The sequence below is a fragment of the Theobroma cacao genome, chromosome 3, assembly GCF_053813885.1.
Source record: "Theobroma cacao isolate CCN51 chromosome 3, ASM5381388v1, whole genome shotgun sequence".
NCBI classification, from domain to species: domain Eukaryota; kingdom Viridiplantae; phylum Streptophyta; class Magnoliopsida; order Malvales; family Malvaceae; genus Theobroma; species Theobroma cacao.
Genome location: NC_142641.1, coordinates 39,778,257 through 39,805,270, shown reverse-complemented (window position 1 = coordinate 39,805,270; position 27,014 = coordinate 39,778,257). Strand labels below are relative to the sequence as shown.

The 27,014-nt window shown below is 36.0% G+C and overlaps 4 protein-coding genes across 8 annotated transcripts; 2 read left to right on the top strand and 2 right to left on the bottom strand.

Annotated features, from left to right (window-relative positions):
- Window positions 1–5: 5 nt before the first annotated feature.
- Window positions 6–6,748, bottom strand: LOC18605678 (plastidial pyruvate kinase 2). The gene is made up of 12 exons (XM_007038830.3): window positions 6,303–6,748; window positions 5,229–5,516; window positions 4,470–4,635; window positions 3,528–3,662; window positions 3,265–3,375; window positions 3,068–3,156; window positions 2,649–2,711; window positions 2,344–2,519; window positions 1,864–1,966; window positions 1,586–1,734; window positions 1,122–1,230; window positions 6–440 (listed from the first exon to the last, which is right to left on the bottom strand). Exons 1-12 carry the CDS (start codon window positions 6,537–6,539, stop codon window positions 333–335), a joined length of 1,734 nt encoding a protein of 577 aa, XP_007038892.3. The 5' UTR covers window positions 6,540–6,748; the 3' UTR covers window positions 6–332.
- A 1,751-nt stretch (window positions 6,749–8,499) lies between these two features.
- Window positions 8,500–10,191, bottom strand: LOC18605677 (uncharacterized). The gene has a single exon (XM_007038829.3). It carries the CDS (start codon window positions 10,081–10,083, stop codon window positions 8,641–8,643), a length of 1,443 nt encoding a protein of 480 aa, XP_007038891.3. The 5' UTR covers window positions 10,084–10,191; the 3' UTR covers window positions 8,500–8,640.
- A 1,502-nt stretch (window positions 10,192–11,693) lies between these two features.
- Window positions 11,694–22,748, top strand: ATIM (timeless family protein). 5 transcript variants are annotated; one of them, XM_018117384.2, is made up of 20 exons: window positions 11,696–12,056; window positions 12,166–12,318; window positions 12,437–12,596; window positions 12,893–13,199; window positions 13,296–13,433; window positions 13,522–13,714; window positions 13,848–13,978; window positions 15,238–15,450; window positions 15,914–16,080; window positions 16,602–16,680; window positions 17,360–17,887; window positions 17,982–18,352; window positions 18,733–18,855; window positions 19,128–19,337; window positions 19,560–19,628; window positions 19,853–20,080; window positions 20,651–20,755; window positions 21,169–21,282; window positions 21,516–21,762; window positions 22,353–22,748. In XM_018117384.2, the coding sequence occupies exons 1-19, from the start codon at window positions 11,954–11,956 to the stop codon at window positions 21,745–21,747; spliced, it is 3,624 nt and encodes a 1,207-aa protein (XP_017972873.2). In that variant the 5' UTR covers window positions 11,696–11,953; the 3' UTR covers window positions 21,748–21,762; window positions 22,353–22,748. The 5 variants fall into 5 exon arrangements, with proteins under 5 accessions (XP_017972876.2, XP_017972875.2, XP_017972873.2 ...); XM_018117385.2 differs by having other exon boundaries at window positions 11,697–12,056; window positions 18,751–18,855; XM_018117387.2 differs by lacking the exon at window positions 21,169–21,282 and having other exon boundaries at window positions 11,694–12,056.
- A 734-nt stretch (window positions 22,749–23,482) lies between these two features.
- On the top strand, window positions 23,483–26,701 carry LOC18605675 (receptor-like protein EIX2). Its single transcript, XM_088804341.1, is given in 2 exon segments — window positions 23,483–26,296; window positions 26,299–26,701. Coding segments are annotated over 2 exon segments (2,847 nt in total). The 5' UTR covers window positions 23,483–23,727; the 3' UTR covers window positions 26,577–26,701.
- Window positions 26,702–27,014: the final 313 nt, after the last annotated feature.

Genomic DNA, 27,014 nt, shown 5'->3' with positions numbered 1-27,014 from the left:
TCATATTTTATATCGAGACAATCTTGAATGTAAAATTAGATTTGTCTAACTATCCCCACTCATACCAAGACTTAAATGCTTTCTTGTTTAAGCGGAACAATCCAAAGGGAAACATATACCGTAAAATCTCAAGCAACCAAAAACTGAGAATAAGAAGACATACATGCATAGATATGATGCAAGGCAAAAAAAAAAAAACCTATCAATCATGTGAGGGAAGCCCCCAATCATAACCTGAATAATCTTCTCATCAATTGTTTGAAACTATATTAGAGCACGAAGAAGATAACTCAGTCAAATGGGCAAATGGGCTTTCCATCTTTCTTCAGCCACTATGCTTTGCGGACCTGAATATTGTGAGTGGACTGGAATCGCCAGATGGGCTGTCTGCCACTCTGAACAAGTGCCACCTCTTCTCCCTCCTTCACCATTCCTTGCTTCTGCACATCAGCAACCATATAACAAAACACACTTTATCAATAACCAATTTTCTTTTTGCAAGAAAACAGTGGAAGGAAAAACAACCAAACAGCATCAATTAGCAGTATGATCCAATGAACCAGACTCCACAAACGTAACTACCAGTATTCTGAATATTAGGGCTCATGAAATGACTGATGAGAATGGTAAATATTTTGCTCTACAAAGTCATGCCCCTCACAGTTAAATGTCATCAACAATCTTGAAAAATCCCCGGTTTTGACACACACATAGCAAGCAAGAAAAATACCAATTACATTAAATGAACACAAAACTCTATTGGTCAATGTCAGTGCAACCCAAAAATGAATCTAACCTTGGTTGAAGTTTTGACCCTAAAATCCCCAAGTATCAAGGGACCCCCATATAAAGTAATACATGAAGGTTTTGAAATATTTTTTTTTCCCGAAAATTAGAGTTCATTCATAAAGAAAGGATGTCCATGTACATACAGAGGAGGGTCAAAGGCTGAGGTTTTGAAATATTTACAACAAATTAATTAATTCAACTTGATACCTCTAGAGAACCACTCAAACATTGGTGCAAAATAACCTTGAACCAACTGATGCATGAACAGTACATCTGTAATTACCAGTAAATTTAAAAGAATTTTCTTTATGAATTCTCTGGTGAAACCTTACCTGCAGCAAAGCTAAAGCATTCTTAAAGGTTTCCTCAGCATCATCTGAAAACTCCATGTATATGGGACATACTCCTTGGTACAAAGCCAATCTCTGTTGTATCCTTTTCCTGCATGACCATTGAAGTCATTGTTAGTCAAACTTTCAAGTTCATAAATCCCAATAATGATAGATCCTCTTTGGCGATACACAACTGCCCAAATATAGCACTTCCAAGTTCATAGATTCCATTATCATGCTACTTTTGGGATTAATATTTCTTCATCAAGTCAAACCTTGTACAGGATAGACAATTATTATGCCACAATAAAAGACAAATCAGACAGAAAGCTAAAACTAGGCTCCTCATCCCCCACCCCAACCCAAAAAAAGAAAAGAAAAAAAAATGCAGAAACCTTTAAATGGAGTAAACAAAATCAACTGCACAGTAACAAATTTGAGATTCTGGAACCTGTGAAACTCACTCATTTGTGAAGGCAAAAATAGTGCCAGAAGGCCGATAATGGCTAAGTAATATAGCCATGAAACCAGTTCTAGTAAAGACAACAGTAGAAATTCCAAGAGTGTTTGACATCATTGTTGCATGATATGCAAACATCTCACTCATATGGTTCTACAGAGAACAAGTAACTCCAGTTAGTATTCATAGTTCACAAACAAAAAGAAAGCATTAAGAATGTTGACCAAGACACAGAAAAAAAAGCATAGAGCATATGGAAAGTGAATGTGCATGTTAAGTGACCTTAAAAGCTTGACCAAGATTAGGTGGCATTTCTCCACCAGATATGGTTGCTTCAGTTCTTAACGCAACTGTATGCATAACTTTAACAGCTTTCAATGGGAACCTGCAAGAAAGTGAAATCTAACAGCTCAACATCAAAGGTAAAGCAAGCCAGCAGATACTGTTTCTAATTATACGTCCCCTAGAAATTTGCTAAGTTGATTTTAAAGTATGAGACAAACCCATTTTCTTCAAATTTCACCAACTAGGATCCAAGTATCCATATAAACCTTCGAGATTACCTCAAGGGAAGTTTCTAAATTAAACAATTACTCCAATATAGATCACTATTCATAAGCATAAGACAAATTGCGAAATCCTCATCTAATTTTAAGTGAGAAATTAATAAGGGTGGCTTGCCATATAAGTAAAAAAGGGTATGAAGAGGAAAAACTTGGAAACAAAATTCTAAAATGCCATGTAATTAACTTATTAACTTACTTTCCATGAGCTGTTTCTCCAGAAAGCATGACGGCATCAGCACCCTCTCTAACAGCAATGGCAATATCAGACACCTCTGCTCTTGTTGGTGTTGGATGAACTATCATGCTTTCAAGCATATTGGTTGCCACAATAACAGCTTTCCCCATGCTTCGACATGTTCTAATTATCTCTTCCTACATTTTAAACCAAGTAGAGTTATGAGTGGCTGAATAAACACAATTTCATTGCTTTAGTTAGTAAGAAAATATGTTTGATAATTCATCTAAATCCATCCTCACTAATTAATCAAAAACTAAACCAACCTGCAAAAGAGGAACCTCCTCGATAGGAAGCTCTGCACCGAGATCTCCTCTTGCAACCATTGCCTAAAATAAAAAAAACAAACATTACTTTCTGCAAGGCACATATGTTGCTGAAGCAGCAATAATTAGATAGACTTTCAAATCACAATATCTCCACCACCCTCCCCATCATGGCAGAGAAGATAGTTATTAGAAGTAACTGCTAAAGTCACAGGATAGTTCTTAATATATGAAACGAAAAGCCTCGTTAAATATTTTAGCACCAAATTTCCTAAAAACTTGAAGAATTTATTTCTTCAGTAAACATGGAACTCAAGTGTGAAATAGTAAGGAAAATTGACTATGACTTTATATGCATAAATAAGCCAAAAAATGTAGCTGCAAATTAGAGATCTGATTGAAAAGATTTAAGTGATCACCCCATCAGATGCTGTTATAATTGAATGCAAATTTGGAATAGAGTCTGCACTTTCAATTTTAACAATAACATGAATATCTGCCTCACAACCTGCCAAAAGCAAAGGGAAAAAACATCAAAAGTGGAGAATTTAAAGTGCATACCAAGTCCACAGTTATTATTTCATTTAAAAAGTATGAGATACGAATCATAACTTACTCTGCAGATAATTTTTCAACTCATGAACCACTTGCGCATCTTTAACAAAGGAAACAGCATAAAAGTCAACTTTATTGTCTACTCCAAATTTTATGTCATCCCAGTCCTTTTCTGCAGAAAACCAATTGAAATAGTTAATCTCTTGCCCATTAAGATTCCTCAATACTTTAGAGAGGGAGTGAGAGAAAAAGAAAGAAAGGAGGAGAAAGTGGAAAATCTACAAAACATTATAAATGACTAAAAATAAAATTAAAAGGACCAACCAGTGATAGAAGGCAGAGTGGCACTTTTTCCTCGGACATTTAAATGTCGCCTAGACTTCAGCTCACCACCATCAACTACTTCACACTTAACTGAATCATCTGTCTTAGACTTCACCATCAATGACATCATACCACCTACATCATGAATCAAAAGTCAGAGAAACATATAATCAACAAAGAAATAAATATCCTTGAAAATTTTTCAAGTGTTTTGTATTCTTAATCTAGTTAAGACTGATTTAGAACACCAAAACCCTTGTTTGATAATGAAAGGATACACATTCTCCTAGAAATGTAAAGATGATTATGTCTTACAAGGAACTTTTACTCAGCCAACCAGCTTACGTCAATTGAATCACAAACTTCCTGTATGATGCTAATGATTTCATTTGGACTTAGACAAAGCCCAAACAGTATGAAGTGCATTCACATAGGAATAATTGCATTATTTTTTCAAAAGATCTTGTTCACTTCTTGAGTTTGTCCTTTGGCAGAAGACACTCCTAACAACAGCATCAATACACCCCTAGCTAAATTATCAAAGCATGACAGATGAGGTAAAACAAACCTTTTAATTCATCTCTAGATCATTAATATCTTTCTTCAGCATATGCTCTCGAAGGCCAGATTACTTTTGCAGTCTTAGACTCTTGATAATTAAATCATTATGCTAAGAGCACATCATATATTTCAAACTCAAGAGCAAAGTTGAGTATAAGTATAGGACTGAGCTCCAATTTACTTGAAAAGTGTCATACGAGTTTGTACTCGTGCATGCTGCTGGTTTCAGTGGGAAAAAAAAAAGGCTTGTCAAGCCTAATACACAAGGGAGCATACATGACTGAGACAAATAAACAATTTCTTTTAAGGAACTGGAGGTGGGAGGGGATGTACAAAAACCAAAAACTTCCATGAACTGTTGAAAATATCAAGGTAGCATACCATCAACAAGAAGCATGTCGCCCACTTCTACATCAGTAACAAAATCATCATAGTTGACACTGACACAATCAGCTGTCCCAACCCCTCTCCGAATTGTAAAAGTAAATTCCTGCCCAGTTGTTAATGTAATTGGTTGGGGCAAGTCACCACTTCTAACCTCAGGACCCTAATAAACAGAGACAAATAATCATAAGAACAGAATAAATGAATATTAAAAAAATAAAATGAAAATGATTAGAACTATGAGAATAAAATTACTCAATAGTAGTTATATTATTTTTGCCTATAACACTACATCCAACCAATTATAAATCTGGATGACTTCACAATAATAGAAACAGTGTATTTTACTGCCTTGTACAATTATCAGATACTAAATTTAGTGGTTCATAACCTCACAAGGATAAGACAAAATATGCACATACATGTAGATAGCTGTATTTACACTACAGCCTCTCATTTAACTACATAAACCAGAAACTGACTAATATACTGCCACTTGTAAATACTTGATGGGCTTACTACATACCAGACCCAGTAATCAAAATCCAAGAAAAATCTTGGCAAGTGCTGATCAGAAGAATGTCATAGCTCATATAAGTTTATAATAAGTGCATTATGACAAAAAAGCTGACAATTATCTTGAAAGCAAAATGTTCATGCCATGTCTAACCCTCACAAAACCAAATTCATTGATTCAAGCACCCTGTCATGATGGCTTTACACAGGGACAAATAAATGAAATTAAGGGAAACTTGCCTTTGTGTCAAGCATGATTGCAATAGTGTTGTCTTTGGATTGTGCATTATATTCTTTAACTAAATCAATAACTTTCTGATGAGATGCATGGTCTCCATGAGACATATTCAAACGAGCAACGTTCATTCCAGCCTCCGCCAATTTCCATATCATTTCTCGTGTGTTGGTTGAAGGACCAATAGTGCAAACAATCTTTGTTTTACGTCTAACAATAGGCTTGGACCACATACCCACTGATGTATCACCACCTTGCTGAATCCCCCTTAACTGCTCATATTGTTCCTCCCTCTGCAGGAAAAAAATGCTAAGAAAGGTTACAAACAAAGATTTCCAATGAATTTCACTCCGCAACTGTCCACAACAATTATTTTGATTATAGATATAATAACAATCATAAATATGGTGACTAGGCCATGCAACTGCAATGCCCTCATCCTATACCAGAGTAAATAACCACATAACTTGAATTTCAGTTGAACTAAGACGTGAAATCCAGACTTCATCTTTCTAACCAAAAAATTAAGTTTTTACAAACTTCAAGGCTCCTTTTCTTTTACTGAAAGAGGGGAAACGGTTGGATATCATGCCCCTATCATTCATCTTTAATGTTATGATTTTTAGATATTTTCTTTAGCACAAAGACAACCCACAGAATACCAAATACTGGCTTGTGACAAGATCTCGAAGAAAATTAAGTCCTAAATTTTTCTCATGACTTGATTTCTTGTTAGTAAATGCAATGGTGTCAGTAAAGCCATCTATACACGGTCGCTAACAGATTTTCCGTTTTTAGGAAAATAAAATAAAATAAAATCAACATTTCTATATATGGATGGTGCAAGTTTCAATACTACGATAATGCATTTTCAACAAACCATATTCAACTTGACCAAGGTCCATATTATCACTCCACTTACATAATTTCAGCCTATTGCTTTCTTAGCTCCTGGATAAATCCAAAAACATTAACTAAGATTAAGAAAAAAAAGTTAATTCATAATTTTCTTTTCGCATGCTTTGTCAGCAACCAAACACCTAAGAAGGACAATCAAAAAGGTTCCAAGTGGCTCAAACCTTCGGTACATCCTCGGGTGATACGGGGATAACTTCAGGTTCGGCACGTGCGGCTCTCTTAGCGGTAATCCGAGAGTTCCTCCTAAGCACGATTCTCTTGCTCTTGTTCTCGTCACGAGCCAGCACTTTCGAAGCGAAGCGCAAAGGTTTAAGCTTCTCCACTCGCTCTTGAAAGGATCCGGAGCCCTGGCTCAAGAATGAACCGTGGATCGATCTGGTGGCCACCACTTGAGCCATTGCTAAAATGAGAAAAAGACAGAGAGGAAATGGAAGCGTCTAACGGGAGAGGAAGGTGACCAAGGGTGAGGGAATTTTGCTGATTTTTAAGAAAGAAATGGAGGTTGGAGAAACCGCCGCTAAATTTGGCGCAAGCTGAAAACAAAGGAGGCTGGAGACTGAAGAGAGCTTAGTTTGTATCGACAAGAGTACGATGGAGGTTTTTATTCATCTCCTTTTGCGCTAACTATTTCGTTCAAAACGGTTGGGAATTTGACAATTTGTTATTGCCAAGAAGCATGCGACGTCGTGCTGGAGTTGGATTGAACCCCGTTGATACGACGTCGGTTTCTGGCCGCTTGTCGCTTGTAGATCCTGTTCCGAATTTCCACATAGAATGATTGCAACATGATTTGGACGGAAAATCGAATTTTAATATTCCATTTTATTGATGATCTCTTTTCTTTTCCTTTGTAGAAAATTATTAAGTGAGAAGTTTTAAAAATAATAATAATAAATCATAACGGGTAAATGATGAAAACATAACTATAAATTCATGGAGCATTTTTACTATAAGAAAACAAATAAAAACAACTTTATTTTGTTTTAAAACCAATTAAGGCAGCTTAGGACTAGGAACTTATGACCTTTTTGTTTTTAATTAAATTAAATATGGGCATTATTGTCCTCTTTTAAGTTCATTCCACATGTAACTATCGTTTAGTAGTAGATCTATATATACGTTCACACAATAATATTTAATAACATGTTAAAGTTTAATTTATCAAATTTATAATTGACATGTAATAAAGATCTACAAATAATATTTTTTAAAATAATTTAATTTATTGGATTTTTACTTTATTTTTTTCCTTTATACAGAAGCAACCAACATTTACTTGGACCTATAACATGAACTTATTTTGCCAAAACATTTAACTGTCATAGACTTATAGGGTTTGCCAGTAGTCTGTGGCTTCACTCTTTCAACTTCTTCAGGGTCTCTTTGGTCACCAACCAACTAGGCTTATTCATTTCATCCAGATAATTGGATGGAAAGTGATTTTTTAGTTTGAAAATGTTAACATTAATTCGACTTTATTAAAACTAATTAAAATATTAATCAACATGAGTTATGTATTAATTTATCCAAAGACACTTTCAATGTTATATTTATAATAATTTTGTTTCTCAAACATATTATTATAATTGATAAATTTATTTATATCAACATCAACATGTATTAACAGTCAAAGTATCTGTCTCATACATAATTTTTTATTTCAAAAAGTATAATTCAAAATTTTTTCTCAAATTAAAATATATACAAAATAAAAAAAAAAGTGAAAACTTGTACAAATTTCACATCACGCAGGCTCATTTCTTAATATCAAAATAGGGAAATATTCCCCTCTATCCCACACGAGGGTCACGACTTCCCTCTATACAAGGTCCAACCCGTTGCTACTTACGAGGAATCTACATGTCGCAACAAGTTTAGGATCCTAGTATATGAGCTAAAAAATGTGAATGTCTCTCGTCGCTCAGGGGTAGTCTACATAGGGAGAGAACAAAATTCCCTGTCTAATTCCACCAAAAACTCACTTGTTTTGTTGTAAAAATTATTAGTATACAAAATAAAACTACAAGCTAAGGCGAATATAAAAGTGGCGTTCCACTCTTGCATGTCAAAACGCTGGTGGCTGACGGTGAGGAAGTGGAGGTGGATCGGAAGCGTCAAGGGGAGGGCAAAATGAGGGAGGCCAAAGATGGAAAACAATTGGAAGGAGACGAAGGAAGCCTAGTTATTTGGCTGTCCGTTCATCTCTCTCCCAATCCTTTAGGATCGTCAATCCTTTGCAGTCACAGGCTTACAGTCATAAACCTGTCTGCAGTCTTTGGTATGCTAATCTAAAATTATTATTGTTACGTGAGTAGAAACTTTTCGTTGTTATTTAACATATTATTATTATTATTACTATTATTATAAAAAACATAAAACTTTTATTATTCTTCTCTCTTTCCTAAAAAGAAGAGTACATCTGAAAATTTTAGTGGTAAGTAGCAGTAACTTTTATTGATCACTAGCTTCACTGACATTTCCACAAACACTTCGAGCCTGCTACAGTTTGCATGGCGGTAATGGAGATCCACACAAACAGTCATTTCCCACAAATGAAGAAGCAGGAAATTTCGTCTTGGGTAGCTGGCCGCACAAATGATTATAACTCACGTTCAATTTTTCCAAACCAGTAATAGCCGCTGGAACCTTGCCATACACCAAATTATGCGATATATCCAACTGTTTCAGTGTCTTAACAATTCTCAATTTCTCCAAATCAAACCGCAACTTATTCCCTGAGGCTCTAAATTCCACCAAGTAATCTGTCCGATTCAATAAACCAACAGGGCTACCTGATATTTCATTATCCGACAAATCAATGTAGTCGTAAAAGTAAGTTTCTGCAGGCTTCCAACTGTCTAAGCTCATTTTAATCCCACACTTTGCTAGCTTGAGCGAATAAATTATTGGAGATGAAGTGACCCATTTCGGAATTTCTTTGAGATGGAACTTACTGTATGATAAATCCAGTGACTCTATACCTTTCACATTCATCTCGGGAAATGGGTCGGTTAGAACATTGTGAGAGAGGTCCAGATTGAAAATTTTAGTTAAGTTTGCGAAGCTTTTGGGTACTACTCCCGTGAATAAATTCGACGAAAGATCTAGCGTGTCCAAAGCCTTGAAATTTCCAAGAAAACTTGGTAGTTGCCCTGAGAGAGCATTGTGGCCAAGCTCAAGATATAGCAATCTAGGTGCTAGAGATGATACTGAATCTGGGATTTTCCCGGAAAATGCATTATGAGAAAGTGTAAGACTTCTAAGATTGGTGAATGATTTGAAAATATCTGGAATGATGCCTGACAGCTTGTTTCGTTCCAAACTCAGAAAGGTAAGGTTCTTAAGCTGTCTGATTCCGGCCGGGAACCGGCCAGTGAGAAGATTGTTACCAAGATTTAGCTGAGTTAACTGAGTCAACTCAGAGATTGAACTTGGTATTGTTCCTGTGAACTGGTTCCCAGCTAAACTAAGTGCGTCAAGTTGGGTTAGCCTACCGATGTTCATAGGTATTTGACCCGAAAGCTTGTTGTTCTCAATGTAAACAAATTTGAGTTTGGGTAACCCGAAAATAAGATCGGGAAATTTACCCGAAATGTTTCTTAGATTTTGAAGGTAGATACCGTCTAGATTTTGGACTTTTAACAGGGACGGAGAAATTGTACCCGATAAGAAGCTGTTGGGTTTATCAAGTTGCCCGAAAAGAGAAATGCTGGTGACCCGATCGTTGAAAAGGCAATTGATACCCGCCCAAGTGCAACAATCTGTACCCGGTTTCCATGTGCTGAGCATGCCTGACGGGTCCTGGGTAATACCCGATTTGAAGCCTAAGAGACCTTTTTCATCATCCCCGTGGCATACTGCTGAGGTGATTTTGACATAAGGAACGGTCAGGATAAAGAGAAGGAAAGGGAAAGGGAGGTACCGCGAGAGAGAAAGCTCCATGCTTGGGTTTTTTTGGTAGAATGGAAATGTAAGGAAAGGAACTGAACGGGTTGAGGGATGAGCTTGTGAAGAGGATGCCTTCTTATAGGGTCCAATGATGTGTATTTAAGGAACGAAATTGTAAGCAAAAGTTTGGCTTACCCATAAAAAAGAGTAAAGGGAAGTGCGTAATACAAATTACAAGTGCAATAAAGGGTGCAGGACGTCGTGGGCTGGTTGCTCAAGCAACAAATGACCACTTGTTGTGGTCAAGACTGTCGGCTAACGTTGCTGGTCAAAGTGTGTTACTTGAGGTCAGTCTGCGTTGTATTTCTGGACCGCACCTTAAATATTACATCCGACCTGGCTTGGCTTATTCATTTCATGATCTCGTCCAATACATATCTATATATTGGATAGAGAACACGTCCCATTCACTGTTTGTTTACTGACACTCTCTCCTTCCAATTTCTTCAGTTCTTTCGTCTTCTTCTTATTATTTTAAATGTCTTAAAAGTGTTAAGCAATTGCAATTATAAATCACCTTTAAGTTTTTATGTGAACCTCCACTCGTGAACATTCATTTTTCTTTTCAAAATTGAAAGTATGTGAAATTTTATTCAAATAATACTAGCTTATGTCTCATACTTTTTATTGTGTATTTTTAAATATATAAATATTAAATTTATTGCATAAATTACTTACAAAATTTATCATAAAATAATAATAAACAAAACATCACACGAGACAAAATAATTCCCTTTTTACATTTATTTGCATAAAATAAATGAAAAATTATCTGTCTTAATTTGTTGTGTTATATTCAATGGTTGCAATTTAACAAAAAATAAAGAAACAAGTCCAAAACATCGTAGGTATAAGAGAAAATTGAGGGTTTTGTTGCTGGTTGTAAGCATGGCAAAATAATAGAGTATGTCTTTTTAATTGTTAGCAAATGCTATAAGAAATGCTTATTCAATGCAATTCATATCAAAACAATAACCCCTTACAAAAATATTCTCCATTAAGAATTTGTGTCTTCAAAACAAAAATAAATTCAAATTCAAATAGATTCTGCAGAATCCAATTTTTACTAGTATAGGAGAAAATTGTATTTGATGATAATTTTTTAAACTCTGTGAGTAAATTTTAATAATTGATATGCATTCATGTAAATAGTTATGTGAATTTAGTAATGTTGTTAATTACAATTTGGTAGATATGTATCAATTATTTGAATTTGTTTATGGAATTTCATAATAGAAAATAATTCAATAAAAAAGATGGTGATTTTGGTGAATTTGGAGGATTATGTATCATTAAAATTTAAAAAAATGTTAAGCTATTTTAAATTTACAACTTACTCATAAAGAAATACTACTTTTCCTTTTTAGTGAAAGAAGAAATATATGTATGCATTTCAATATTGAAGTCCTTATTTTACCCAAAAAATAAAAACTGAACCCTTTAAAACGAAGTAACTATTCTATTTAATGGGCCTAATGGCTCATGACCAGAGACAGGTTGGGCTTTTTTGTTGAATGGTTGTCGTTGTTCTCCCACCGATTGCATTCTTCCACGTCACTGTATGCTCCAGCCTCATTATATTCCCTACTGCACCTGATCCTATCTCAGCACACTATCAAAAGCGCGGGAGAATTCGGATACCAATTGGCGCCACAAGAGCCCTAATCGGCCAATCCTCCAACAGTAACATTTTCCCTTTTCTTCAACTATCTTCATCTTCCCATCTCTCTGGCAAAGTTCTTATTAGGTCTCATCATTATCCCAAGTTTTCCTCAGTTCTGATTCCTCCATCACCCAAAATCCTCTATCAGTTTCTTCCCAAACCCCCCAATTCAAAACCCTAGCTTCGTTAAGAGCAGAAAAAATGGACATGGAGGGTTTATCGGTGATCTGCGCCAGTCTCGGCATCCTCGAAGAAGATCAGACAACGAAACAGATCGTATACACAAAGGGCGAGCACTGTCTAGGTAGTCATTTTCCGTTATCAAAGTGATTTTTTGTTTTATTTATTTACTTTTTTATTCAGCGAATGAAAATTGGATTTGACTAATCTTGTTTGGAATAACTTACTGGCAGACGCTTTGAAGGATTTACTGAGGTTTTTAAGACGGGACAATCCAGAAACGCGAGAAGTATTTAAGCAAGTTTGCAGATGGAATATTGTTTCAAAAAACTTGATTCCAATCATAGAACATTGGCAACATGATCGGAATTTGGTATTAAATGCAGGTAGATAAAGATTTGATGTTAGGCTTTTTTGTTTATTTAAAAAAAGAAGTTGTTGCAAATGCTAAATTGGTGAGTTTTAACGTCGTTTTTGTTTCTTTTTTTTTTTTTTGATTTGCAGTGAAAGTTTTAGTTTTTCTTTCAATGCCTATTGAGCCTTCCTCCAGTGATGTCCCTCAACAGATAGAGTATCTTTGGGACATAAAATTTTCTCTTACGGGCAGTGATGCTGTTGCAGTTATAGTTTCTCTACTTGAAGGTCCACTTGAAAATTTGGAATAGTAAGCAAGAAAATCCCTTCTTTTTTACTAATGCACCCTTTAACCGCATAGTTAAGGTGCAGGAAAAGGAAAAGAAATTTAAGTTTGTTTGAAAGCCAAACCAAAAATGTAAATCAATTAAACCAAATAAATTAACTATTTACTGAACCCTTCAGAAATATAGTTGTAGCTAAGCTTGTTAGATGCTGTGAAACAGTACGTTCATCTTTTCAGTACATGTAAAGCATTTGTGCCATTAGATTCTCTCTTATTCGTTGTGTCCATATCAGTGTTAATGGCTAACCTTTTTATTGCAGTGAAGTATTCACGGAGGACGACTGGAAATTGGTCCAGCTGGTAGTCACCTTATTTCGCAACGTTCTTGCTATCCAAGATTTTTCATTGCTACAAAAGGCTGGCCAATTTTTATCGTTGAGAGATAGATTTCTTGAACTTTTGTTCCGTGAGAATGTAATGGAGTTAATTATAGTTATAACTCAGCATATTGGTGGTTCTCGTGGCTATCTTCGTCAGGATAACTTGCTTCTATTAGAAACTTTTCATTACATATTCATGAATCAAGACCCAGAGTTACTTTCCAAAGCTCATTTGAAGGGTTCTACGGTTTGTTTCACTTTATTCTCATCTAATTTCTTATAATTATTCAGTTGTTAATGCAATCCATATGCTTATTTGTTTCTGATGAACTCTGTATGATAGGAGGGTGGAGATGCCAAGGCTTGCATTGATGATCTCAAGTCCATCATGGAAGAGGAAGCAAAGAAAAGAAGGGTTTCAAGACTCCACCATACCGGTCGTCATTCACAATTTAGTGGAACATTTACCCGGCTTACTATGGTATGTAGGATCACTGTCATCGATGTCGTTGATACATAGCTGGAGTTGCATCAAGAACTTTAATAACTAATCATGTTTTGTCTGTCAGGATCGTTCTACAGCAGTGTACAAGGGAAACCCTGATTCTGCTTCTCAAAATGTTCTGCTTAAATCTCATAAAGGCCATGGGATTTCAACTCAAAAAATTGTGAGGGGACATGGACAATTACCTTCAACAAGGAATAATATTCTGGAACTGCTTCATGATTTTGTGAACCAGTTTCTTTCAGGAGGCTACAACGGTATACTCTTTGGAATCTAAATGCCAGCTTGTTTTTATGTCATCCTACCCCCACCCTCCTCTTTTCTTTTTCTTTCTTTCCCTTATTCTCCGTCTTTCTGTTAATACTCAAATGCAAACTGAATGCCTGTCAGTATTGATGAAATCTATTCGTGAGGATATTGAGAAGGAACATCATGCAATTCAGAAGGGTGACATCATTGTTTTCTTTAAGGTTGCTGAGTTTGTTACTTCTTTTCAATATCACAAGTTTTTGACCTCTAAAGTGAGTTATACTCTAATTCCTACTTGTTTTCTTGTAGACACCCTACACCCACAAACACAAAATTGTTGTAATGCTAGATGCATGTTCTTATCTGTGAATTTTCTTTTACATATGGTCATTATGCTATTGATGCCTGGAGCTTTAAACTCATTGCTATCTAAACTGTTAATTGCATATTTTTGTTGCAAGCATCTAGTAAAAAGTTGCACTTAAATCTATAAGTATTGGAATGTATAGGAATCTCTTGAAACCACCTTCCATACTTCTTAAATTGTCTCAGATTGGAAGGATTTGAGAGTGGAATATTATAGTTTAACCTTTTCAGCTTGGGATTCAGGTTTAAGATTTGATTTAGCAATGATTTCAAATTGATGTATGTTGCAAACAGCACATAAACTCTCTTGTTAATTCTCCACTCCAAACAAGGTAAACAAGAGTTGTTTCTTCTACCATCCTCACCTTCCCTCCCATTTACCCTACCTTTTTTTCCCTTCAATTTCCAAACATACTGTTTAAGATTTTAGTTTTAGAGGAGCAGCAATGCTAGAGAATAATGGGTCTTTTGTTTCTCTTTCTTTGTTTTTTTATGTAAACTACTGACTAGGGAGTTTGCTAAATTGGTTGCTTTCAAGTGCATTTTCATGGTTGGAGAAGGTTCAAGTGTGATAAAGTAGACAGAAAATGATGGGAATGATTCACTAGACTTTAAAGGTCCTTCTTATTTGCAAGATTTTGACCTTAGTTTGAGACCCACGTAAAGAGGAAACTGATTCTCTTTTCAGGTTATGTTAAGTTCTTGTTAATGGTTGGTCAGTGGGGTTGTGTCCAAAAAGGACACAACTAACTATCAATAAATGGTGCGAAAAAAGACTACCTTGCCCTTGAAATATACATGTAAAGATTCAGTTCTTGATGACCACTTTTGATGGTTTATGTTTTATATTTATTGGCCCATACTTGGTGTTGAACTTGCTTAAACGTCCTGGAACATGTTATGTGTAGTCTCCTCATGAAACTTTAATATTGGTTATGTTGTAGCTTTTTGTGTGTAAAGAAGTAAAGTTCTGGTTGGAAGCTTTTAATTCAAATGTTGAAATTGTTTACTGCTGTTCAGATCTCAAGCCTTTTAGTCGTTGTGCTTTTAGTTTTATTGATTCATTGGTAGTTTGATATGTCCCTTATCAAAAGTTAATGGCTTTATTAGAATAATTGGTTTTTGTTTAATTAATGTTTGCATCACATATTGGTGCCTTTATCAGCCAACTGTCGAAAATCCTACACCTGAAGTTTCTGCTGATAAATGCGCTGATAGCACATTTTTCAAAGGTGACATATGTGGACCGATTGCAGCATCAATGAATGAATCAATGTTCCAACTTGTGATTTCAAGATGGCGTAATGCATTTGAAGGGTTGAAGGAAACTAATGATTACAAGTTTCTATCCGCAGCAAGTTCTCTTATGAAAAATATGGTGATATAGCTATAATATCTTTTATATCTATACTTTCATATACTTGCTTTGCCAAGTTTGTTTATTATCTTCATTGGATGTTGTTTACATAACTTAGCCTTTATGTCTTGCTTTTGTGCACTCGCAAGCTAAGATACATAGATAAATGCTTTGGCTATCTACTATGCCCAAAACACTTAACATGTTACCTTATAATAATATTGCTTGAGAAGAAACTTTCTTTTTATGTATCAACAAAAATGGGCACTGCAAACTTTCAGGTACGGACAATTTTTTTATGAGAATGAGGTTAAGTCAGCTGTTAATATTCAAAATTGAGAAAGAACAGTTTCTTGTCATGGGATTCTAACTTACTCTTTTAAAATGCTTCTACTTGGTTGTGTGCACTGATCTGCTTACATGCTACCCCTATTAAAAGGAGTTTTTTTCCTCTTATTCTCTATTTTTTGTTCCCTGAATGCAGATCCGTATGTTGGATTTAGTGCTTAACTTATTTCCAGAGGATTCTAAGGAGCCTCGGACAGCTCGTATGCTTCTTTACAAGCTATTTTATGATCAGACTGACCAAGGGATGACCCAGTTCCTTCTGAATCTAATCAAAATGTTCAACTCTCGCAAGCAACCCAAAAGGTTTTTTCTCAATCTCAGAGATCCTAGTGATCATATTAATAGCTGTGTTGAAATCACTTCTAGTAACCTTGGTTTTCATTTTTAATCTGTTTCTAATTATTTGATTGTATACTTGCTTTTGAGAAAGACAACAATGATCTTACATAAAGGATTGTTCTTCCCCCTCACCTCTTATTTTCATTTTGACACATTTTATATGCATTTATGTACTCCTACATATTCATAGAGAGATTAGTTGACAACTATATGTTCTATCCATATGCATTGCTCTGATCTGTGAATTCTTTTACTTTTTCATTTTATGCACCTATAAATCTTTATTAGGCTTTTATAATCTTTTGAGGACAGCTTAAAAAAGAAATAGCAGTGACCATCAGCTAAAGCTTTTGTCATAGGCATGAAGGAACTTTTTTAATTTGCGTAAATGATTTTGTTGCTTTGTCTATATACAAAAAAAAATTTGTTTTACTTGGTTGCTGGAATGTCTTGCTACTGGTGCTATTTTATTTTATTTTTATCAGTGATCTTGCAGATTTGGTAGAAATGATGCATTTAATTATCCAGCTCATGGAGAATCTTCAAGCACGTGGCTCGTTAAGGGTATGTTAAGCTTTAATTTTTAGATGAGGAAATTAATACACTGTGTAAGTTGTAACATAGCAGATGAGTGAAAGCCTTGGTTCCATGACCTGCTTGGGCACATGGAAAAGTCACTATTGTAACAGATCCAATTATTGTCAACCAATTTGCTAAAATTGACTTCAGTTGTCAATGAAGAAAAGTGTAAATTGGAATTGCTGTGAACTTCCTTTTATATAGGTTGAATTTTGGTAGCTTAAAGTGGTTATCTGCTGTACATGACCTTATGGATTAATGGTCTTTAAGTATTTTGTGAGTGCTGAGCTAGTGGGTTATATCGTATATCTCACTCAATTTTAGTCTTACTTTTAAGACTCAATTAACAAAGTACTGTATCTTTAGTATGATATTTGTCTCCATGGAACCGTTGTTTCATTTTTCTTTTTCCTTTTACAGTTAAATTCTGCAAAAAAGAAGTCCTTTAATTTTATTATGGAATCTCCCTCTACTTCTCTCCCTATCTGCATGCCCCTTTTTTTGTGTAAGATCCTGCTCTGTTGATTTTTAGAGTCAATACACTTGCATCATGCTTTGCTGGCTATGGATTTCTAGTTTTACTTTGCATCCATCTTGAAGAGCTTTTATTATTTTCTTGCTTTTCTGCTGTAATATATACTGAAATGTAAATTTCATTATTAAGGTTTCTAAAAAATCAAGGAAGGGGAGGAAGAAGAAAGTAGTTAGTGACAATGTTACCAAAAGTGAACAGTTTGAAGACCATGCTGCTGCACCAGATGGGGTTGGGACCTCAGTTTGTGAACAGTCAGCAGCATATGTCTCAGAAAAAGAGAGCCCAGTCAAGGGGACATCTGATTGGAAAGAAGATACTAGTACCCCTCTCTTGGTTGATGAGCTAGGAAAATCTGAGACAAAGATGGAATGTCCTGGAGATCTGCCACAGGTTGATAATAATACACCTGGTCATGCTGATGATGATCTTTGTTGCAGCACTGATGATTCTTCTGGTGATGAACAGCCGGCCACTGTTAATGAAGTTGATTTTAAAGTGTCTACTCTCACTTCAGCTTTTGCAAATTGCAGCATTATTCAAAATTTGTGCTGGTTGCTAAAGTTTTATAGGAGCAATTCCATTAATACAAATCACTACATTTTAGGCATGTTGCGGAAGATCACTGATGACCTTGAGCTTGCTCCCATGCTTTATCAGGTCAAAACTTGGAAATGCATTTTCATAGAGAATACAGAGAATTTTGGTATGGAGAAAATCTAACATATGTTTAGTTTTGTACAAAATTTTGCAGTTGTCACTCCTCACAACATTTTATGACATCCTGGAAGAGCAGAAGTCATGTCCAAGTGAGGAGCATGCAGATATTGTTGGTTTTATTACGAGTTTGGTTAGAAACATGCTAAAAAAAATGAAGAACCAGCCCCTTCTTTTTATTGAAATTCTCTTCTGGAAGACACGGAGAGAATGTCATTACATTAATGCTGAATATTTATTGCATGAGCTGGGACATTGGAAGAAAGGAAGTAAGACTCAAGACAGTGCTCCTCGAAATGGTGAAATTGGGTCCTCAGAGGCCAGTGAATGGGTTGGCAGAAGCATAGCAGATGCACTGGGTGAGGATGAAGCTGATGTAGTGATCTCTCATGAGCGAGGACATCTGAAGTAAGAGATGGTTGCAATATAATGCATTTGATTTACATACTTCAGCTTACCAGTGGTAGAGTCACAAATTCCACTAGGATTTGGTATCAACTTGTTTTAAGGCTTTAGTTTATTTTGTGTGGTATGACCCTATTATCTAACATAGCTTTGTCATATTTTTTTCTAAAAATTATTATTTTATAAGGATACTATGATATTTCAATTATCATAAAAAATGGTGCATCAAAATGCTATTATTTTTTGAAAATGAAGGGTATGGCATCTCATCAAACACTAAGATTCTGATTTGTCTGACATTAGTGTTATTAACCTTCAAGCATTGTAAAAAACATTGGATATATTTTCTGAATTAAGCTGATTGATTGAAACTGCTTAATTAGTGAATCTGGCTGGTGCAGTGGGGAAAATTCCATGGAAAATAAAACTGGAAAGATTAATGAAAGAAAGAGAAGGCTTGTTCTCAATGATGACATGGAGACAAAACTCAAGGAACTTTATGAGAAGTAAGTTTGTTTTTATCCAGTAAGTTTGTTTTTATCCAGTGGTCTCTCTAACAAGCATTTTTTACTCAGATCTTTATTTCTTTTCAAAACTATGATGCATCTAGTTGCCAAACGTTAAAAACAACGGCATGTGATCTTGGATGATCATTGGTACCTGCCATGGTGAATGATTAATGTTTGCTCTTGGCTATCTTAATACGAGTTCTTGTATCGCTTCGGAAGTTTCTGGAATTAATTTGCACTGTATCTGATTGGGACATACGTTGTAGCAGGTTCAAAGATCATCCGAACTGTATCCGTCTTATTGCGGAATCCCTAGATCCCGATGGTGGAATTTTGCCTGCTCAAGTTTCTAACAAGCTTAAACAGCTAGGACTTAAAGTTGCACCAAAGAAAAGGACACGGGGTTCTGATCAACAGGGGGATAAAAGCACTCTTCACGATTCAAATGATTTAGAAGGAAGTTCACAAAGGCAACCTTTGTAAGTATTTGTCTGTTATCTGTTATCTATACTCCTTGTTGTAGTCAGCATACTCTTTTAAGAGTTTCAATGGAACAACTTTTAATGCAACTGGCATTGTACTCTTGAAGTTGTAGCTTTGAACATGCAAGGCATGACAGAAAGCATTTCCTTATGGCATGAATCTTACTTAAACAAGTTGCTGTATTGATGTGCAAATTAATGTGCTATTATTCTCAACAGGAACACCAGAAAAAGAGTGCGTGCCTTTAGCAAGGATCAGGAGGCAATGATTAAAGATTTGTTTGAGCAGTGAGTGTCAATTTCTTGTATTCTTCCTACATTCTTGTTTTCAGTTGAGTAAATTAATTTGTTATGGTACGGTATTGATTTTAATTTCCAACCCCTCGAACTGATTTCAATGTTGCAAAAAGAAAGAGAATTTATGGGCTTCTTAAGAAGGACTAACATTAAATACTGTTGATTGTCTGTATTACATTCATCATAAGGAAATAGTACTTTGGTCTTCTATGCAGGTATAAAGACCATAGGAGGTGTAGTTACATGATTGCAAATGCCCTGGATGCTGATAATATGTTTACTGCTGCCCAAGTTTCGCGCAAACTCAAGCAACTTGGTTTACATGTTCCTCGGCAGAAAAGGTCTGAAGATAACATGCATTTGAGGGATGAGGAACTAAATGACTTATCTGCAGATGAAACATGTGACTCCGACAATGAGACATTGCTGTCATTTAGGAACAGGTAGCTACGCACTTATCTATTTATTAGTTATCTGGATTTCTTGAGCATTAATTTGTTAAATTTCCATGGTTCCATTGTGTTATGAAAATCTGTCAAATTCCTACTATTATGCTTTCAATGTTCTCTCCCCAATGTTGCGGTTTGGAGCTACCACAGAGTTGAATGGGACATTATTTGTTTGTTAGGAATGGTTTACCTTCAGCATTATAAACTCAGCATTACCTATTCATACAAAAATTTGGGTTGCATACAACATTTCCAGTTTAATATTATTTCTGGTGCTGTTAGACACTTAGACGGATTTTTTGGTTGCTGCTAGTGCTAGCACATAATAGCTCTTTATGCCAAAGATTCTTTTATATGAAAACTTAGCCAGGGCAATTCCATCAAACTGAAAACGGATTTCAAAAGTGAATATGAATTTTTTTTATTGTGTGTGCTTTGGGATTCAATATTATTACTTCTCTCCTGGTATTATATTGGAAGAAACCTTTTCATATTATGAAGTCATAGAACAGTTACAAGAGAGCTATTAACATTTATTTTCACTTTCAAACTTCTGGGGAGCAGAAACAAGGATAAGGATAGATTGTTCAGTCAAGAGTTTCCAGCGCAGAATGTGGAAGGAAGAATATCAGATGATACTGATGATAAAACCTTAAGCTCTGTTCTCAAGTAACTCTCCCTCAGTCTCTCACAAACTCTCACACATGCACACTTACACTCATTTATGCATGCAGGCATGTTCAGGCACTCACAGAAGTTAAAAAGAAAGTAACATAGAATCTAGACCTTGATTGTGTAATAATTTTGAACTTTGGGTTTCTCTTTTGCTAACATTGTTTATTAATGAAACCTGTTTTCATGCAAACAGTGCTTCTAAAGTAAGCATATGACCGTTCTGTACAAAATGTAATCGACATGGAAAAGAAGCGAATACTCATGTTGTTTGCTCTCTCTTGCATTTTCAAGTCAATCTATGTTTTCTCCTGTGTTGCACATAAGCATGTTCATTACTTACTAAGAAACGCTATAGATTTCAAGATCCTTTCTCTTGTTTTCTCAATAATTTTATCTTTTAATCATAGGAAAACTAGGAAGCTGCCTTTAAATTCAAAGAATGAGAAGCTTGCAACAATAACTACAAGGGAGAGGATAGACAAAATATCTGAAGTTGTAGTTGCAAATGATGTGACTGAAAAGTAAGCCATTCAGCTTATTGAGAATGCATCTTTAAAATTGCAACTTACTCTACTGTATTATTATAGGATTTGCAAAAAGTGAAAACCCTTTTCTTGCTACTTAACATGTGTGCAAATACTGAAGAAATATTAATAGGGCTCTGCTTTTGTTGATGTCCCTATTTGGACAGCTTCATCTGTGTTGCATGAACTGATCTAAAGTAGAGTTTAATATTTCTTCTTTTTACACTTAGTGATGGAAGCAACCAGTTCAGTGAGATTGATGTCATATTTCACCAAGAGAGCAGGGACACTGTAAATCTGTCACGTGTTTCAACTGAGAACATTGAGGGTGAGTTGGCACATCAGCAAGCAGAAGATGAGTTGGCTGACTCAGGGGATGATGTAGCGTCTGGTTCATTTGTAGAAAGTACCATAAATAGAAGGAAACTGAGGATGGTAATTGATCCTGAAGATGATGACTAGATTGAGCATATTCAGGTTTTCTCTCCCTTTCTCTATATTGTTTTGCCATTCTACTTTTTTATCATAATTATTAGATTAATCCTGTTAAAATCTATAGCTTTGAGCTCTCAGAGAGTTTTGCACTTGCTAATGCAGTCTGGTCATCATGGCTTGTCTACTAATGTTTAGATTCAGATTTGTTGATCTCCTTGTCCAAATATAACAACTTATTTCTCCTGCTTGTTTAGTAGAACATGATAGATCATGGCTTGTCTACGAATGTTTAGATTCAGATTTGTTGATCTCCTTGTCCAAATATAACAACTTATTTCTCCTGCTTGTTTAGTAGAACATGATAGAAATAAGCTTGATCTGTAATAGCTTTCTCATCTTTAGGATACCTGGACTTTTGCTGTCTCAATCTTAGGAAGCTCCTTAAATTCTACAAAATGTTAATATGCCTATTCTGGTGCAACTTCTTCATGCTATGATATTTCTGATCTTTTGTTTTTACTTAAAACATGTGTGGTGGCTGTTAACAAGTCCGATATACCGCACTTGTTTCTTTGTTTCCCTTCTTTCTTTTACACCCTTTACTGATCTTTGTGTTTTACCTATGTTGCTAGGGGCTTCTCAACATCTGCTGTTGTGCATGGCCATTCTTTTAGCTGGTAAATTGGAACTTGTTAGATGCTCTAAAGCCCAGCCTAGTGTTTAAGATGTAGGAAATATTTCTGTGGTTTATACTTGGGAGGATTGGGTACTCTCTAACGGGCTGTATGTACTAAGCGGGGGATGGCCGATGTATAGAACTTGATTATTTATTTGAAGGCATTTTTGTATATAGGAAAGGGATTCTGAATGTCTCCATCACAATGGTGCTGGTCCACCGTTGCCTAGGCAGTGTCACTTGATTGTTTCTACTTTCTAAGCTTAAAACAAGTTTCTCAATTACACCCTTTGGACCTGACTGGCAATTTGATTAGGACCTTATGAAAATTACCTGAAAGTTAGAGTTTTCAGTAGGTTTTGAGATTTATCATGCATGGACAAAACTCAAGTGCCCCCTTTCATTTTATGCCAGTGGAAAAAAAAAAATTGCTTATTAAGTGACGATGAAGACCAAAATCAAGAGGAAAAACCCAAGGATGTCTGGTTTTATATTAGTTGGTTTAGGATCAGAGTAAACCATCTGTGCATTATATTGAGTAAATCCCAATTGTTTTTGTAATTAAAAACTTGGAAAAGAAAGAAAAGGAAGAGTGCAAATGTTAACGTCCCCTGGGACCCGGGCTCACTCCTCCGAGGTGGATCCTCGATGCGAAGGCGACTTGGTCGAAGCTTCCATCATATGCTATTGCTATGAGTTGCTGCTTACTAAAAGCTAAAAGATTGATTTGAGATAGCTATCAAAGAATCCAAAAGGAAAGTAACTCAATTTGCTTACAGGATACTTTTGAATAAAAGCAAGCAATGACTACAACAAGTTTCTTCAAGCATATGACCAAAATGTTCCAGATGGCCATCAAATTATAATGTACATCATTATGCATTACTACTGACCAAATGATATATGTTAATTAACTATTATAGTTTTCCTCTAACCAATCAATATATATATATATATATATATAAGTTTTCGTTTGTTCTTTAATCCTTAGAACATCAAATGGTCAACACGCAACTTCCTTACGGCGTAGTTAATAATAATTATCAATCACACCACTAACAAGGTTGACTTACAGGCTATCCGGAATATTACAAAATCTTGAGAATGCTACACCATGAAAAGACAAAAGTATCATCCAACTGACTGGCTAAATTTAAAGTATGTTCTTGACGTTCACTTGTGTAACCTTGTGATTGGTGTTGGTATAAAATGTATTGTTTTCTTCTTAGGAAATTGCAAAGCAAACTTCATTGCAGCTTGATTAAAACCGACCTTGCCTAAGCCCCGAGCTCTAATTTCTGAAAACTACACAATTCTCGCACTTTATCATCATGAGAATGTCACTTGTCTGGTCCCTTCTCCTTTCAACTCTGTTTATTGGGTTTCTGCTCGAAGAGCATCTCACACTCGGGTCCAGTTTACTGCTAGGGGAAGTTGATGTTACGAGGTGCAGGGAGAATGAGAGACAAGCGCTCCTAATCTTCAAACGAAGCCTGGTGGATGACTCCGGTATTCTCTCTTCATGGGGAAATGGCGATGACAGAAAAGATTGCTGCATATGGAGAGGGGTTGTTTGCAGTAACCGAACTGGTCATGTTCTAATGCTGAATCTTCAACCTACATATGGATATCTAGGAGGTACGATTAGTCCTTCATTGCTTGACTTGTCCCATTTGAATTACCTGGATCTTAGTTTCAATACTTTTAATGGAAGCAACATTCCTGAGTTCATTGGTTCTCTCAGAAACTTGAGATACCTTGGTCTTTCTCATGCTGCTTTCAGTGGACCAATTCCTTATCAGCTTGGAAACCTTTCCAGGCTGCTATCACTTGACCTCAGTGGAAATGATTTGTACAGTGGCAGAAATCTTAACTGGCTTTCTCATCTGTCTTCTTTGAAAAACCTTGACCTCAGTTTCAGTAACCTTAGTAAGGCCAATGATTGGGTTCAGGTAGTCAACAAACTTCCTTTCCTTGAAAGCTTGAGTTTGCAATCTTGTAATCTTCCAAATATCATTTCCCCATCTCTTTCTCTTGTCAATTCCTCTACAGCTCTCACCAGTCTTGAGCTTTTTGGTAACAATCTCACTTCACCCGTAATATACCCATGGTTGTTTAACGTTAGTAGCAACCTTGTTTATCTTGATCTCTCATTGAACCAGTTGAAAGGTTCAATTCCAGAAGCTTTTGGAAACATGAGTGCTCTCAAACAACTCAGCCTCTTCAGCAATCAGCTTGAAGGCGGGATTCCTAAATCTTTCAGGAATATGTGTAGTTTAGAATCACTACTTCTCCATCATAACAGTCTTAGCGGAGACTTCACTGAATATACACAAAACCTATCTGGATGCACAGAGCATTCACTGAAGATTTTGGTATTAGATAATAATCAAATCACAGGGTCAATACCTGATCAAATGGCAAGATTCTCATTATTAACAGACTTATCACTTGGAAACAACCGTTTACATGGGACCATAAGTGAAGGCATTGGTCATCTTTCTGAGCTTGAGATTTTGGACCTTCATGGGAATTCTCTCAAAGGTGTTATCTTGGAAACCCATTTCTCAAATCTCTCCAACTTGCAGACCTTGGACTTATCTTACAACTCTTTTTCTTTGGAATTCAGCAACAATTGGGTTCCTCCTTTCCGACTGAGTTTCATTCGTCTTGGTTCTTGCAAGTCAGGGCCCCGTTTCCCAAAATGGATTCAGTCTCAAAATAATTTTGCTGAGCTTGATATTTCGGCTGCCGAAATTTCAGATACCATTCCCCTCTGGTTCTGGGACCTATCACCTTCGTTACGTTACTTGAATCTCTCTTACAACCAGATCAGTGGTATTCTTCCAGATTTGTCATTAAAGTTTGTTAGTTTCCCAGGGCTAGATTTAAGGTCTAATCTTTTAGACGGTCCATTGCCACTATTCCCTTCTAAATCAACGTCCTTAAATCTTTCCAAAAATAGGTTTTCGGGATCAATTTCTTCTCTCTGCAGAATTACAGGTGAAGCTTTGCAATTTCTTGACCTCTCAGAAAACCTATTATCTGGAACGGTGCCCAATTGTTTTCAGCAATGGCCGTATCTACAGGTCTTGAACTTGGCTAACAACAACTTTTCAGGCCGACTTCCAAGCTCCATTGGATCTCTAGTTTCACTTGTAATGTTCAATTTGCATAACAACAGCTTCTCTGGGGAATTGCCTTCCTCGTTAAATAATTGTACAGAGGTGAAATTCATGGATCTAAGTGATAACAGATTATCTGGAGAAATACTAGCATGGATGGGACAGAGCCTAACGTCATTGGTTTTTCTAAGCCTCCAGGCGAATAAATTCAATGGAAGCACCCCCTACCATCTTTGTCAATTGGCACATATTCAAATCCTGGACCTCTCTCGAAACAAACTCTCCGGTAGTATTCCAGAATGCATCAATAGTCTTACTTCCATGGCTCGTAAGGGAAATTTAAGTACCACGATTCAGCAAAATTATGTATATGGTGATCCTCAGTTTGGAGATATAGGACCCTATATTGACAAAGCATTGCTTGTATGGAAAGGAAGGGAGTACGAGTACACAAAAAATCTTGGATTGTTAATAGTCATTGATCTCTCTAGTAATGAACTGTCAGGAGAGATTCCAGGAGAAATAGCACGTCTTTCAGGTTTGGTCGCATTGAACTTATCATGGAACATCTTGACAGGTGTGATCCCTCAAAAGATTGGTCAGTTGAGACAGTTAGAAGTCCTAGATTTGTCTAGAAACCGACTGTCAGGTGAAATTCCAACTAGCCTGGCAGAGTTGACATTTCTGAGTCACTTGGACCTGTCTTACAATAATTTGTCAGGGAAAATTCCTTTGAGCACTCAATTACAAAACTTTGATGCCTCAGCATTTGCCAATACTGTGGACCTCCAGTTTCGTCAAGTTGCTCAGCGGCTGAAACGCAACAACTTCAACCAAGAAACATTAATCAAGAAGATGAAGATGAGTTAGGAAAATGGTTTTTGGCTGGCATGGGAGTTGGATTTGTAGTAAGTTTTGGGGGACTCTGTAGTGCTTTACTGTTAAAGCATTCGTGGAGACTTGCGTACTTTCATTTATTGGACAACTTGATGGATTGGCTTAACGTAAGATTTGGAGCGCAAAAGCCAAGATCAAAGAGGAAAATACAAAGCTAGGAGCTACCTTAACACTCTTCCAATAATGTCCGCCAGATGAAAATGTTTATGAAAATCCTCTCTTTGTGTTCTTTTCTGTTTTTCCACCTCTTACGAAAACTCTTCTGTTGTCCGGTGTTGTTAAATGCTGCCCTTAACCTTATTAAATATCAAATGAATAAGGTTTTCTTTTACTATTATCTAATATCAAATCTTTATTTATATTCATGTGACCATGCATATGGTCGCCAATCACTTGATGGATAATCATATTTTCCAGCCTTTTCCAAAGATGAAAGAAAGAAGGAAAAAAAACCTAAAGGAATGAAGAGAGTCAAGATCGCAGTTGCATCATACTCTTCAAGTCTTCATTTCTTTGGCCTTCTGTAAATAATCGTAAAATCTTCGAACTAGGTAGTGCCGTTTTCCACACGGTACATGAATAAAGTTGCTTCAAGA

What these genes read in the sequence shown, in the direction of transcription:
- LOC18605678 (XM_007038830.3), bottom strand. Translation starts at nt 6,539, where the DNA reads ATGGCTCAAGTGGTGGCCACCAGATCGATCCACGGTTCATTCTTGAGC. An exon ending in CACTCTGCCTTCTATCACTG is followed by an intron (nt 3,376 to 3,527) that starts GTTGGTCCTTTT and finishes GGTTTTCTGCAG; the next exon opens with AAAAGGACTGGGATGACATA. An exon ending in TTATAACAGCATCTGATGGG is followed by an intron (nt 2,712 to 3,067) that starts GTGATCACTTAA and finishes TTTTTATTTTAG; the next exon opens with GCAATGGTTGCAAGAGGAGA.
- LOC18605677 (XM_007038829.3), bottom strand. Translation starts at nt 10,083, where the DNA reads ATGGAGCTTTCTCTCTCGCGGTACCTCCCTTTCCCTTTCCTTCTCTTT.
- ATIM (XM_018117384.2), top strand. Translation starts at nt 11,954, where the DNA reads ATGGACATGGAGGGTTTATCGGTGATCTGCGCCAGTCTCGGCATCCTC. An exon ending in TTGCTGTCATTTAGGAACAG is followed by an intron (nt 20,081 to 20,650) that starts GTAGCTACGCAC and finishes TCTGGGGAGCAG; the next exon opens with AAACAAGGATAAGGATAGAT. An exon ending in ACCTTAAGCTCTGTTCTCAA is followed by an intron (nt 20,756 to 21,168) that starts GTAACTCTCCCT and finishes TTTTAATCATAG; the next exon opens with GAAAACTAGGAAGCTGCCTT.